The sequence below is a fragment of the Erinaceus europaeus genome, chromosome 4, assembly GCF_950295315.1.
Source record: "Erinaceus europaeus chromosome 4, mEriEur2.1, whole genome shotgun sequence".
In the NCBI taxonomy this organism is placed as follows: domain Eukaryota; kingdom Metazoa; phylum Chordata; class Mammalia; order Eulipotyphla; family Erinaceidae; genus Erinaceus; species Erinaceus europaeus.
In genome coordinates, this window is record NC_080165.1 from 121,219,610 (window position 1) to 121,236,016 (window position 16,407).

General features: G+C 36.4%; 1 protein-coding gene across 3 annotated transcripts in view; it reads right to left on the reverse strand.

Moving 5' to 3' along the window:
• Window positions 1–523: 523 nt before the first annotated feature.
• Window positions 524–16,407, reverse strand: part of TMEM200A (transmembrane protein 200A) — an 88,582-nt gene continuing 72,698 nt past the window's right edge. For all 3 annotated transcript variants that reach the window (XM_060190482.1, XM_007533770.3, XM_060190481.1), the window contains one exon: window positions 524–3,524. In XM_060190482.1, coding sequence (XP_060046465.1) covers window positions 2,033–3,508 — 1,476 coding nt within the window. In that variant the 5' untranslated portion in view covers window positions 3,509–3,524 and the 3' untranslated portion in view covers window positions 524–2,032. The remainder of the gene's footprint in view (window positions 3,525–16,407) is intronic.

Here is a 16,407-nt window from a genome sequence, read left to right on the forward strand (position 1 = left end):
CATCTTTCTCAGCCCTAGTGATAACCCTGGAGGCATAAATAAATAAACAAATTGAACGTTTTCATGGAAGGAAATTTCACTTCTTTGAGTGGAAAGTGGAAATGATGAGGGGTGGATATATTGAGGGTCTAACTCACACAACTGTGAGGACAAGAAGTTCCAGGTATGTCATCTATAAGTTGTAGAGGACCTGCAGTGATGAGGAAGACATCTTTACTCATTTCCTGATTCAACTACTAATTTCTTCTGGAGATAATCCTTAACACAGCACAAAATCTAGGCATCTTTTTGTCCAGTTAAGTTGACATATAAAATACATCATCACACCAAATAATAAAATATGAAAATAGTATAATTCAATAAGGAGGTTACCTAGATCTTTAACATAGCAGAAGGAAATTTTAAAAAGCCATACTACCCATATATGGTATCAACTGCCTTGAACAGAAGGTACCTAAAAGTTTATAAAATCGTGCTTTGAGCAGAAATGTACATTTTATTTAAACATATGAAGAACACACAGTTCTATTAACAACAGAAGTTTATTCAATGCTTCATAGTAAAATAGTGAACCCATTCTATTACAACACACAGCCTTGATGTTCTAACAAGGACTTTGCTTTAATTCATGAAAGCTTAGGATGCCAACACAAGGTGAAAGTTTGGAGAACTACAGATACAAAATATTTTCCTTTTCCTTAGTAACTATAATGCTGACATTTAGAAATATGTAGGCATTGAGAAAAAAAACCTGTAAAATTTCCTGAGAATTTCAATAATTTTTAAGATTACATGTTTCCTTAATAGAAAACGTGGACATGTCTAATTGAAGTATCAGTTTAACATTTATTATCTTCAATAAATGAGAGTCACAAAACTAAAAATGTACTACACCATAAAAATCTTTGGAATTATTATAATAAGGTTTTTCTATCACAAGGTAAATTAAATCTCAAGGCAATTTATCAAGGACTAAGTTTCCTTGAACTACCAAGATAGTGATATGCAGAGATAAAAAGAAAAGTCAAGGTTAGCTCATTTTTCCAAACATATGTGGGAAAAACAGGAGGTGGTAACGAAAAGATATTAATAGAAGATAAGAAAGATAACTAAGAAAAAGTACTAAGACTAGTTAGTATTAACCAGCATACAATGTATCTTTATTCATTAGTCAACATTTTCTTCATGTATATACCTCAAGGTAGTATTTTTATAAACTAAACTGGTTCATTTTCAAGTGAGTTGTAAAGAAATTTTAATTCTGAATATTTCAAGATATAGCTAATAGCATTTTTTACCATTAAGAATATCTAGCATTCTCGGTTGTGGCTCTTGAATACATAATTTCTTGATAAAATATCATGAAAATAAAATGAATGTTGAAAAAATACTACCCACTTAGAGTTTAGTGTAGGATTCATAAACATCTTAATTAATTTATGTCAATTAACACAGAGAACTAAGCCAATTTAACCAGCTTACACTATTTAGCATACACCAAGACAAATCTTTTTCCTTTTAAATATTTTAACCATTTAATGGTTAGATATTTCTTATACAAATACTTAGCCATTCCTATGTAAAAACATTTATTCAGATGATCACATCAAAGTTTGCATTCTCTCATTTATAAGTATAGATTGAGTATAGGACCTCGTTTCAGTACTTCTAGTAGGTATTTCTAATTCACACTTTGGTATCCAGTCTTTTCCAAAGTAGACACTTCATTCTATGAATATGACCACTAGTAAAAGAAATTAAAAGTAAAAGAAAAAACTGTAATTCAGATGGAGTTATTTTGTATTTATATGAATAAAATAGATTATGCTCTCAAAAGGAAGGGGGAAATCATATGTGATAATATAGAGTACTTCACTCATAATTAACCCAAGCAAAAAACCGTCCCCTTACAGAATTAAGCAACCAGTTCTAACACATTACAAATCATTTAATTAAAAAGATGTACAACCAATCCTTTAACAAGGAAATACTAGTGAAAATATATAGCCTTGTAAAATTAAATACTTTTATGTCAAAATCTTGTCTCTGAAGTTCCTCTTTTTAAGTTGTTACTCAAAAATTCATCATGTTCAAAACTCAAATTATTGTGAGATCTTGAAATCATAAGAAGCTTCTCCTTATTGGTAAAATCTTTCTTGATTACAGCTTGAGGCACAAGCAACCTCTCCATGGGGTCCTCTTTGTTCTCTAGTTTCATATAACCTTTACTGTTGCTTCGATCCAAGCGAGGCCAACTTGGATGTTTTCTTTGTTCTGCTTGAACAGTTAGGGTGGAAGAGCCACGCTCTAAGTCTAAGGATTTTGAATGTGATGAGAGCAAATGCAAGGATGTATTGGATCCAAATTGTCTTCGAGCAGCCCCAGGAGACAAGAGATGACTAGTTCCAGCTCCACGGGCCACAGAGGACTTATACTGACTTGACAGTGACTCCCCAACAGAATTATTCCTTGGTAGCATAGTGCTGATTGATTGGAAAGATTCATTGTTATTGGACAAAGGGACCACAAGGGAATCCATTGACAAATTCCTTGACCTACTTTTGAGGTTATCAGCATCCTCAGTGATGTTATCTACACTGGGTTCATCAATAACACAGTTATTGAGTTTGATCACAGGCAATGTAAAAGCACTGATGGAAGATGACACAATTGACTTGGTCTCACATTTCTTAGGTCCACTGTTTTTGTCATCAGTTGTCTTGGAAGGTGGTGAGTACAGACCAAAGATAGACACAGAACTGTCAGACAGCAAAGGGGGCATAAGATGCCCCAAACTCTTGTTTTCATTTAGAACAAGTTCATCCTCCTCAACAGAGCTGTCCATTCGAAAACTATTCCGAAAACCCGAGAAAGAGGCGATGGTATTTGCTGCTAGTTTGGAAGCACAGGAGCTCCCATTCTGCTTTACTTCTGTTTCACCCATCAAACCAGTGTAGATGCCATTCATGTGCTTCTGCTCCTTGATTCTTAATGTGTGAATGTCGATGACTGTGGAATAGATATCCCTCATGTGTATAATTTTGGTTTCTCTGTCACGGTTCTCATGCAAAATGGCATTGGCACAAATGAAAATGAAAATTCCAATCCCCATTGTGAAAGGGCCAAGCATTTTCATCTTGTCAGAGTGTAAATGTCGCTCAAAGAAGCGAACCACCACACCATCTTGGTCCCGAATGACCTGGGTTTCGTTTGTTGACAATGCTGTCTCTGCATCAATAAAATGTTCTTTTTGGGGCCAATATCCAAGGACTGCCATTGCAATTCCTACAATGGAGATGAGTACTCCTAAGATTAGGAAAAAACCAGATGGAGAATAAAGTCGAATTTTTCCACGAACAATGACGACATCAGCCCTAGGTCGACGCCTGACTGGTTTCTTCTCTTCATTAGTAGGCGATGGACTAAGGTTGACATGATGCTGCGATCTCGCAGAGTCTTGCCTTTTCAAGGCAGCCAGCCCAGTTATCACTCCACCAGTTGCTATCATGATGCCGTCTTTTTTTCTGAAGAAAAAAAAAAAACAAGATAATTTAAATACTTAAATAAGATCTTAGGTTATATTCATCAGTGCAATCACTGCTTGTGTATGTGTGTGGATCTGTTACAGTATAATAAAATGTGCTTTTAGGCTACCACTTTCATGGACATAGTTAAGGTAGAAGTTGTCTTCACTAATCTAAAATTTTAGAGATTTCTTTATTTGACTGAATTAGTAATTGTATTTGCAATGAACTGTGAACTACAGATATATTTTCATTAAATAATTTTACCACATACCATATATAACAGTCTGCTGCTAATTCTCCCTCTTTCGCATACACACATTATCTGTCTTACCTGTGTTAAAGAAATGGAAAAGCCCATAGCCCTTAACATGTGAAAAATGAATAAACCCCACACTTAGTATGCATTCCAGTAACTCGTGTTTGTAAGACTACTCTTGGGAATGTCACCAATGAATCCTTAACTACTACCATTTAATTCATTTATCTTAATTTTTTTCTTTATTTTCCTCCCACATTATAATCAAGTTCTAAATTCTAGAAAGCTTCTTTATTAAAGATATATTTCATTTGTTTTATATATTTCATTTGTTTTAGTGAGAGGTAGACAGAGAGAGCATACCACTGCCTAGTTATAGTTATAATACTGAGGGGGATAAAACTTGGGACTTTGGAGTCTCAAGGATGAACATCCTTTTGAATAACCATTATATTATCTCCCCAGCCCTCTAGAAACTTTCATATACAGTGTCTACCCTTCCAATCCAGTCATATGCTTCCCAGTCTAACAGCTCCTACTAACTCTTGCTAGATCACTGTAATAAATCTACTACCTGGTTTTTCAATTTCCAATGTCTATTCTTCTACAATTAAGCTTACATGTTGAAGGTATATTAATTATTCTTAACAGAGAGCTGAGGCTGTTCAACGAATGGAATGGATAAAATTTTTCATATTCAAATATCAAATTTGATCTGGAATTTTAGATTCTTAGTTTAGTTCTGTTAACTTTTTATTTCTGTAAAATTGAAACTTAACAATACTCTTTATACTTCATATTACAGTGTTTCTGACATTTTAATGTTCTAGTGGTCTAGAACAATTAAAACAACTATGCCCTCAAATCTAAATCTTGGGTAAGACAGAAATTAGTGTTCACCAGAGACAGGATAGATAGCTAGCTAGATGGGTCACATTATTGTTAAAAATATGGTTGAGGGCCCTGGCGGTAGTGCAGTGGATTAAGCACATATGGTGTGAAGCACAACACTGGAGTAAGGATCCTGGTTCGAGCCCCAGCTTCCCACCTGCAGAGGGGTCATGTCACAAGCAGTGAAGCAGGTCTATGGCTGTCTTATCTTTCTCTCCCCCTCTGTCTTCCCCTCCTCTCTCCATTCCTCTATTTGTCCTATTCAACAACAATGACAGCAATAACAATAACAACAAGGGCAACAAAAAAATGGGGAAAAATGGCCTCCAGGAGCAGTGGATTCATAGTGCAGGCACCAAACTTCAGTAATAACACTAAAGGGAAAATATATAGCTATAGATATAGGTAGATATATTGATTATTAAAGGAGCGGAGGGGAAAAGATGACTTAATCTTGAGAATCAAATCCAGTCACTATAAATAGTTCTTCTTGGGTTGGGCCCTTTACAAAACAGTTTTTCAATTCAACTAGGTTCAATTGTTAAAGAGTTGTTAAAGTTGTTAATTGTTAAGAGTTGTTAAATTAAATACGGATTACTCTGAAGCTTTCAGAAGCAGATTCCTTCCTCAGTAGTTTTATGAGTTGTAAGCAAACAAACAAATAAGCTATCACTTTTACTTGGGAGCATGGGGGCACAGAACTTTGGTGATAGGTGCAATGGGAAACTATGCCTTGCAATCCTATAATCTTATAAATCACTAATAAAAATTTTAAAAAGTAATCACCACTTGTCTCCTTACTTATATCCATCTATGTCCACAGGCACTAGTCATAACCTATTATCTTCATGTTTACCCCTTAATACCCAAGATGATGTAGATTAGTCATCAAAAAAATGGACAAGTATTAGGAGATAGCTGACACAGATGGCCTCTGGTGATTGTAAGGACTGATTGCCATACAAAATGAACTATCTGATCATGGATGGGGAAAGGTAAAGGTGAAGGAATAAAAAGTTCCACAAACCCAGAGTCCTCTCATTTCAAGCAAACTTAATTCCTGCCTGCCCTCTTGCTCACTCCTGCCCCACCCCTCCCACTCTCTCTGGGACACTGACCAGTTCTGACTTATATTGGTTCAAGGAATTGAACCTGGGACTTTGGCACCTCTAGCAGGAGTCTATTTGCAGAACCACTATGGCATCTCTCGAATTTGTTTCCTTTCTTGAGTGTGTATAAAATGTGTATAACCTCCTTAATCTTTTTATTTGAGCCTTTATTTTGAATCTTTTTTTTCTATCCTTAACTGAGTGCATTTTCCAAGCCCTTGTGGAGTTTGGAGTCAGGCTTTTTCTCATTTCCTGAGAACAAGTCTACATTCTACCTTGCAGGTGTTTTTACTAAATAAATCTGTATTCCTTGCAAAAACCTGGGGTGCTCTCTGTATTTCTCAGAGAAACTAAATAACCCTTGTTATTTTCCAGTTACAAACCTTCATTTTCTTAAACCAAAAGCAGTTTCAAATGTTTGCATTAAATACTTAAATTAGATAACAGCCATCTAACTCAGTTATTTCCAGATGGCAGGATAAGGATTTAGTCTAAAATCCTTTTGCATAAAATGAAACCAAAAGCAAAAAGTTTTTATCAGGTTTAGAAACAACCACTATGAATTACTATTCTGTATACATTTCTAATCCTTTTACACTTACTTAAACATTCTCTGTTTGTATTACCATTTTCTGTACTTGAATATGATGGGGGTGGTGAGGAAGAAAAAAAGTATTTTTTTCTTCTTTTTTTTATATTTATTTATTTTCCCTTTTATTGCCATTGTTGTTTTTTATTTTTGTAATTATTATTGTTATTATTGATGTTGTTGCTGTTAGATATGCCAGAGAGAAATGGAGAGAGGAGGGGAAGACAGAGAGGAGGAGAGAAAGTTAGATGCCTGCAGACCTGCTTCACTGCCTGTGAAGTGACTCCCGTACAGGTGGGGAGCTGGGGCCTCTAACTAGGATCCTTACGCTGGTCCTTGCACTTGGCGCCAAGTGAGCTTAACCCGCTGCGCTAGCACCTGACTCCAGAAAAAAAGTATTTTAAGAATGATAAATGAGAATAGAAAAATAGACAGAGAGAAATGGATGGCTGTGTTCTGTGTAAACAAGAAAAGCAGGTTAGACCAGATGGGAGGAAAGCAAAGGCAGTTAAAGAGTGCACACATTAAAGAAAAAAAAAAAAGAGAATAGAATCCTGATGGAGTTAAGAAACCAAGAATAGAATAGGGAGGGAGGAATGAAAGAAAAGATCACAGTACCTCTTCAGAGAGTTTCTATAGCTAAGCCTGGAAAGAATCCCAAGGGTTAACTAGGTCAAATTGTGTATACCACAGTCTTTCTGTCAAGGCAACTCAACACTAAACCCCTGTTAAGACTCAGGGTTCCAAGAGGAAGAAATCAAAGCTTCAAAGAGCATAAAACTTAATGAGGAAGCTACTACAGCAACATAAAACTGGATGAAATAGTCCTTAAAATTAAAGTACCAACTGGGCAGGACCTTTATTATAGATGTACAACAGGCAAAATGATTCATTTATACTCATTTGTCATGGTATAAAGCATGTCAGGTGAATACCCTTTAAGGAAGGTCAAAAGGAAGAAAGAGGGAGTCGGGCTGTAGCTCAGCGGGTTAAGCGCAGGTGGCGCAAAGCACAAGGACTGGCATAAGGATCCCGGTTCGAGCCCCCGGCTCCCCACCTGCGGGGGAGTCGCTTCACAGGCGGTGAAGCAGGTCTGCAGGTGTCTATCTTTCTCTCCTCCTCTCTGTCTTCCCCTCCTCTCTCCATTTCTCTCTGTCCTATCCAACAATGACAACAACAATAATAACTACAACAAAAAAACAACAAGGGCAACAAAAGGGAATAAGTAAAATAAAATAAATATTTTTTTTAAAAAAGGAAGAAAGGCTAGGAAACAACAATAACAAGCTCTGACCTGTCTTCAACATCCAGCACTGAAGGACAAAACAAGGCAAGATGAGAGAGGAAGAGGTTCAGGTCTTGAACACTGGCAACTTTCATAAGCATGTAAAGAATTTCATTATAATGAAATTCATTTTATATATATATATATATATATATATATACACACAAAACATCACCTAGACATCTTGAACTTGAGAAAAACTCTGTGATATTCAACTAGAAGTATCATCTCAAATAAACAATACTGATTTATATAGATACTGATTAATCTAATGCTGTGTCTGTTACCTGACACCATGTGCGTTTAACCTAGTGTGCCACCACCTGACACCTTGATGATAATATCTTATTTGCGCTATCTGTAAAATTAGCAAAAACTTTCTTTAATACGAAGCATGTTGTGCATCAAAGAGTAAAGACATGGAAGGACCTAAAGTCTCAGGTTTAATCTCCTGCACCACCATACCATAAGCCAGAGCTGAGCAGTTCTCTGGTAATAAATGTCTTTTTTGATTTTCAGGAGGCATGGCCACGAGTAACAGGTAACAAAACTGATCTCCCCCCAAACAACAAATATCTACAACTATCAAATCAAATTGTAGATGCTATCATGATTCCATCCTGACTTCCAAGGGCAGGTGACCTCACCATTGTATCCCAGAATCTCACCTCTCCAGAGCCCTACCACACTAGGGAAAGACAGAAACAATCTGGGAATATGGGTCCACCTGCCAACAACCATGTCCAGTGGAGAAGCAATTCCAGAAACCAGATCTCCCACCTTTTGCACCCCAAAATAAATTTGTCCCATAATCCTAATATGGGAGAAATGATAGGGGAAACACGACTAGAGGGCTCTGAACTCCAGCTCTATCAGGATCCAGAGAGAGAAGAAGGAAAAAGGAAGGAACTTCAGAAATTGTAATACGTGTAGGTGTGACTTGGAAAGGAAGACAGGACCATGGGGAAAAATGGTGGCAAAAATATACAGATACAGACATATAGTTGTAGAAATAATAGTTAACCCATATCTGCAACCTTTGTAAAACTGTTGTAGTTTCTAATAAAGGGGATGGGGTTACAGAACTCTGGTGGTGAGAATAGTCCGGAAATATATACCTGAAAGCAGAAGTACACTAGAGTTTGCAGTGAGTATCCCCTTAACACTTCCTCTCCACTATTCCAAGCTTTGGGTCCATGATTGCTCAACAATTTGTTTGGCTTTGTATGTTAACTCTCTTTTCAGTCACCAAGTTCCAGATGTCATCAGGATGCCAGCCAGGCTTCCCTGGACTAAACACCCCATCAATATGTCCTGGAGCTCAGCTTCCCCAGAGACCCACCCTATTAGGGAAAGAGAGAGTCAGACTGGGAGTATGGACCGACCAGTCAACGCCCATGTTCAGCAGGGAAGCAATTACAGAAGCCAGACCTTCCACCTTCATGGACCCTGGGTCCATGCTCCCAGCAGGACAGAGAATGGGAAAGCTATCAGGGGAGGGGGTGGGATATTGAAATTGGGTGGTGGGAATTGTGAGGAGTTGTACCCCTCCTACCCTATGGATTTGTTAATTTATCCTTTCTTAAATTAAAAAAATCAAGATGGAACAGCTATTTAAAAGATAAAATAATAATAATAAAAATAAAAGTGTGTGTGTGTGTGTGTGTGTGTGTGTGTGTGTGTGTGTGTGTGTGTGTGTGCGCGCACTGCTCAGCTCTGGTTAATGGTGGTGCTGAGGATTGAACCTAACACCTCTGTTGCCTAGGGCATTAAAGTCTTTTTGCATAACCATTATGCTATTTCCTCAGCTTTAGAAAATTATAGATGTTCTTTGCTACTAATGCCTTCAAAACCTGCCATCCTGACAAATTGTAAAATATGAGCTGAAACCAATTTTAAGTTTTCTAACAATGACATAGAACAACTGCTCTCTGTGGAGTAAAAATCATGCAGCCCATGGAACACAAAAGTCTTCAGGAGACCAAATACTAGACCCATAATGAGCTTTTAGAAAAAACCTTGTGGAGACCCACTGGGAGACATTTTCTGCAGGAACAGAAGAAATTAAAAGCCTATTTTTCCCTGAAGTAGAAATATGTTTCTCGCCCTGTACCTAATTCTTCAAATCTGGACAGCTTCTTACAATAAACGTCACACCCCCTGTGCACTAAATATCCTACCAGGAAATGAAATTGAGATTGGTATAAAGACACTTAGGAATTCATAGATTTAGGGCAGCTGAATCTACATGAGCTGTAGTACATTGTAGCAGGTGTCTTTCTCTCTCCCTATGTCTGTCTTGATAAGAAAAGGAAGAAAAAGGAAAAAATATGGCTGCTGGGAGTGGTGTAGTTGATGTGCAGATGCCAAAGTCCAACAAGAACACCAATGAAAAATATTCTATCTGGTGGTTTTTAATGACTGGAAAATCCATGATATCCTGTTGACAAGGAACAAGCTGAAGAACAGTGATAAGTTTCAATTTTAGTGCTTTATTTTCTTTCAACTATCTTGTATAATTCTGTATAGATCTACCAGGTTTTGTCTGTTTGTTTTTTACTAGCCACTCAGCTCAGACTTAAGATGGTGCTGGAAAATGAAGTATCTTTTGCATAACTATGATGCTATTTCCTCAGCACAATGTAGCAATTCTGTATCCAATACAGCTATAACTATACCAGTATTATTTATAGATGAAATATGTATAAAAATAGATGAAAGTTCTATTTTTTCTCCATTTCAATAAATAACTATCTCTCACTTTAACATATCAAGGATATCTCCAAAAGCTCTATCAGCATTTTAAGACCTTAGAAAATATTAGCAAGTAGCTACATCTTTTTATGATTTGAGCTGTATAACCTATAAAGCGACATCGAAAGAAGTGTCAAAAGAGGTCACTTAAGACATAGCAAGACCAAACTCTTGCCACTTATGAAAGGAATGAATCTATCAAGTTAAGAAATACAAAAGGATAATTGAGAAGAACTATAAGTTCTGTAAGTATTAAAAGACTGGAAAAGAATATTTAGTACTGAGAATGATTCCAAGACGGACCCAACTTAACAACAGAAGAAAAGACAGTTCCCAAACCATTGCATGCACACTACCACTTTCCATAAGAGAACAGTATTTGTGAAACATGCCTGAGGGATTTTTAGCTTTAAAAGTCTGTTGTATTTTAGAAGGTGCTGTTTCACTGCTAATTTACTCTATAAAAGCACTTCAGTAGAAAAAAAATAAGACAAAGGACGTTAATAATTATTTGAGAAAAGCAAAAGATAGAAATACACGCTTAACAAATGGAAAGAGTAACCCAGCAGTAAGCAAAGAAATGCAAACTAAAGTAATTTTAGACTTAAGGATCTCATTCCACTTATTAATTGGTATAAATGAAAATGAAGAGAGATTGATTATGCTCATTAATTGTGAAACACAAGGAAACAAACTCTCATAAGCTGCTAAGCAGAGGACAAATTAGCACTTTTTTGAGGTTAATTTGGGAATAATTCTAGAAAATTTCAATATCCGTCCTGTTTGCCCTCTCCCTTTCACTTCTATGATTATATCCCTTAGAAAGATTTGCAAAATATGCATAAAATGTACATGAAAATATTCACTGCAGCAACACAGTAGTGGCAACAACGTGGAAACTATATAAATGTCCAGCAACAGAAAATTATGTCAGTTAAGTTGCATCTATACAATGGAATATTACACAGATCTATTAAGGAATTAATACATCGCCAAAAAGAAAAAAAATCATATAACAATTCTGAGATTTTTAGAACATAAATAGTAAGACATTTTTTATGTTGAACATATAGAGCACATGTTTGGGTCTGCACAATATGCCAAGTTCATTTCCCCCATAAGGCAACATCACTGTGAACAGTGTCCATGCTTAAAGGGTGAGGCTGTGGGTGAACAGGGTGCTCACTATACAAATAACTATATTACTCACCTTTTGCAAGGAGCATGAACTGCTTTTTATTTTACTTTCATTTTGGGACTCTAATGAAATATGCATCAAAAATGACACTGAAACTTGGAAAATAAGAGTAAATGGTAGACCAACCTGATATGCATCTAAGTAGTTAGGTGGACTTACTAATTTAACAATAGGCATAGTTAAAAAGAATGATCAATATAGGATGATCTCACTCATGGACATAAATGGAGAAATAAGAACAGGAAGAGGAAACACAAAGTAGAACTTGGACTGGGTTTAATGTATTGCATCAAAATAAAAGCCTCTGGGTCATGGTGATTTGGGGAAGGTGCTTTCAGGTCCTAGCGCATGATGGTGGAGATGAACTTAGGCTATGGGGGGTGAGAGTGTTTTGCATAAAACTGAGAAATTTTACACATGTATCGATAACCGTATTTACTGTCAACCATTAATCCTCTCAATAAAAAAGGGGTGGGGGAATAGGCATAGTGTAGCTTTTGTGTAAGAACATGGAGAATGGGTGAAAATCTTAAGTATTGCTAAAATCACTAACCCAGAACTCAGAAAAGGAAGATGTCCTTATGATGTATCATAATATTGAAGCATGATGACTATTCCAATCACTTAGAAAACTCTGGCATTATCATATGATCCTTTATGGGATGAGTTTATGGTAAAGTAGGGTGGGGTGGTAGGAATCCTTGAACTGAAGGGTATCCATGAATTCCTTTCTCTTTCTTAATCTGAATGTCATTTGCAGTCACTTTTTTTCAAGGAGCTAACGTTCATGCCAAGGTTGAGCAGTTCTACACATTTATGCTATGTCAATCTGAGTTTTAATAATACATCTTGATTTTCTATTAAAATCCAATACTAATAGTGTTATAAAGATGAGTTTTGATATATGTGTAATATGAAAACACATATATGTTAAAATATGTCAATGTTTCCTTTTCATAAATAAAAAAATTTTTAAAAATCATAGATCAGATAAAAAAAAAGGAAAGAAAACAAATACTCAGCATTTTTTTTACTCTTTCTGTCCTTAGTAATCTTCAACCCATGAATAACTTGATTTAGCACTCAAAGCCCCTTAAATTTTGCTCCAATCACATGAAAGCTAGGCTTATCTAGGGCTTCACTCCTGCATGATTTCACCACTTTGAGTAGGCTCTTTTTCTTGGTTCATTTCCCCCAGACGGAGGGTAAAAACTAAGAGAGACATTAGAATACCACTTATGAAGCTTTCCCTTCTAGGTCTTCAAGCATGCTAAAGTGCTTTACCGGGTGAGTTATTTCTTGTACTCCTAACTGGGCTAGTTTTTTAAAAAAGTTTTAATTAATTAATTTTATATTGAAAGTTAGTGGTTTACAGTACAGTTGTTGACATATGGACATGAGTAAAATTTCTTTTATTTTTTAATTTTTTATTAGTGATTCATTGCTGATTTACAAAATTATATGTCAACAGTGATATAATTCTACTCCGTTCCCACCACCAGAGTTCTGAATCCCAAATTCCTCCACTGCAAACCACCAAGGTTCTCCCAAGGTAGCACACAGGGGTTAACTGTTGTCTCTACAACTACCTGTCTACATTTGTACATAATTGCCCTCTTTTTCTTCTAGGTCCAATCCTTTCTTCGCCTCCAAACCAGACATAACCCTATTACTGCATCCAAACAGCTCTCCCATTTTCGTCCCCTCTCTCTCATGAGTACAATTTTTCTTCTTACCATAACGTGTCTGCAAAATACTCTCACCTAGCCTAGATCCTTTACCACCATCATCTTTTAGGACCTGATACTCTTCCCCATCTTCTCCTTCTCCTCCCTCCTCAGAGTCTTGTGTTCAGTGCGCAATACACCAAGTCCACTCCAAGTTTTACTTTGTATTTCTCCATTCTGTCCTTGTTTCTTAAGTTCTCCCCATAAGTGAGATCACCCCATATTCATCCTTCTCTTTCTGGCTTATCTCATTTTACATGATGCCTTCAAGCTCCATTCAAGCTAGTTTTAATCCATATCACCATTTATAATGATTTCAATAATCTATTTGTCTTTATATGAGGGAGCCATGTTTAATATTGACTTTTTTATTTATCACTTTATTAGAAGGATTCATGGTTTACAATACAGTTGTAGACACATGTGTATAATTTCTCATTTCCCCATGATACATGTCTTCATTTCTATACTCAGCAGATACTTGATGAACACTGAGTATGTGTCAGAGCACTTTAAGGAAATATGCCATCCTCAACATTCTTATTAGGCTGAGAGCAAGAAACAGGAGACAAATAAGTATTGAGAAACAATCTAGGCAAAATAAAAGTACTGGACTAGGGAGATATGTCAGCCTGTTGGAGCACATAATTTGCATGCCTGACACCCAGAGGCTGCAGATTCAATCTCCCAGTACTGCCTTATGCCAGAGCTGCAAAGTGTTCTAGTCTCCCTCTCCCTCTCCCTCTCCCTCTCTCTCTCCCTCTCTCTCTCTCATTATCTCTCTCTCTCCCTCAATCCTTTCCTTTCCCCTCTCTTATCCTCTCTTTCCCATAATAAATAAATGACAAAGAGAAGTATTCATAAAGTATAAAGATGGCTAAAAGGCTAAAAGGGGAGCAGTGACTTTGGAGGTAGGATGAGAGGGAGGGAATAATCAGGAATTATTTCATAAAATAATAATAATAATAGGAGGGGGGGCTAGAGTTGCCTACAAATAAGAGAGGAGAGAGGATTTCACAGCAGAGAAAACAGAGGGCAGGTAAGCCAGAAACACAGCACAAATTAACTTGCATGAATTCAGACTCTAGGTTTTAATCATGGAGAGACCAGTGTTTACCTAAGCTCCACATTTAACTTTTTTAGAGACCTCTGTTAGTATTTTATTTTCATAATTAGTTCAAATCTATGTGCTGTAAAAAAAGTCATTTTTAGGATACAGACTTAAATGATATGAAGTTGACTAAACTAAGGTCTATAACCTTAGTGAAGTCAAAATAAATCTTAATGAGTTCTTAATATTGATGAATTCTAGAAAGAGAGGAAAAGAGTTTTTTGTTCTGAAATTTTGTTTCAAAAGGTAATTACCAAAAGGTTTAAATTAATCATCTGGAGCCTTTGGAATAAAGTGTGATAATTAAGGGTCTGGTGGTGGTGCACCAGACCCTTAATTGAGTGTATATGTCAGCATGTGCAAGGATCTGAGTTCAAGCCCTTTGTCCCCACCTGTGAGGGGAAGGAAGGCTTCATACGGGGTGAAGCAAAGCTGAAGGTTTTTCTCTTCTTTTCTATTTCCTCTTCCCTCTAATTTTCTCTCTGTCCTATCAAATAGAAGAATGAATCTAAAAAAATGAATGAAAATTGAAAAGAACAAAGTATTTAAAATGACGAACTTAATGATTATTGAGTTCTGACTATAATTTTAGGAACTTAATATATTTTTGATATTTAATAAATTTAATAATAAATGGAATTCTGAAAGGGAGAAAAACCTACCAATTCACTGAGGCTAAGAAAAGATGAGTAAAGTCAGGAAGTAGAAGTGTGAGGTGAGGTTTTAAATCCAGACCGTATGATTTAAATAACATATGATCTAGCGTCCAATCATGCAGCACATTAGCAGAACCAGGATAGGAGGTGGCATAATTAAAAATCTTGAATGAAAACAAAAAGATGAAAGGAGAAAGAAGGCCATGATTACGAATTCAGAATGCAGTGAGAAAATATGTTATGCAAAGGTATACGAAAATGTTATTTAAAGAATGCATTCATCTACATATCTGAATTGCAAAGTTCAGTGCCATGTCCTCAGTAACTTACGATTGTGATGACAAAATGATTTTGACTTCTAACTATTAAAAGAAACTACTTCTATAAAACTCATCAGAACTGGGTGGCAAGAGAGAGTGCTTTTTCATGAGCATGAGCCTAGCGCAAGCTCAGCTCCCATTGCCTTGGGGTAAGTGTCTGTCCTGTGATATCTTTCCCTCTCTCCCTCCATCTCTCTGTTTTATCAATACTGTGTGCAAATAAAAATTAAAGTGAAGACTTTGGGTACATGTACCCTTTTGCTCTTTTTTGATATCAATTTAACTTTTATAGGAGGTAAGTAGGTATATGCTAATTTTTTATTCAAGAATAAAATGATAAGCAAGAACCTGACTCTCCTTGGCTCTGTTGAGAGAGGAGGACAAACACTGAACAAGAAATTATAAATGTAGCGTATATTTTGAAGGTTAAATGTGAAAAGCAGTGCAATTAATAGTTTGGTAATTGTCCTTACTCTCAGAGGTTTGAGAGAATGACTCTAAACTGTTAGATTGTAGAGACTGGAAAGAAGGCTTCTGTACTTGGTAATTCTGTATGTATGAAACTGGTAATCTCTAAAGACGACTTGATTGGAAGTTTTACCTCCATACAGGGTTAGGTAACTCCATAGAAGACTGGCTTTGCCTGCCTTTGATGAATTCATGATTTCTGTTTTTGGTTTTTGTCTTAACAGACTATATGCTTAAATTGCAAGAAAATAGTCATAATGAATTGCCTGAACGACTTTCCACCTTTTGAATTACCCTTTTTGTTCCTCAGATGGGTTATAATGAGCAGACAATTATTGGGAGACAGTAGGGGAGAAAGGTACTTATATTTATTTATTTACACAAGAGTAATGTAGAGGAGAGGAAAGGAGGAGGAGGAGGGGGAGGAAGAGGAAGAAAAGGAAATGCCAGAGCATTCCTCTGGCATACTTAATGCTTGGGACTGAACTCGGGATGTCATACCCCCAAATCCAACAC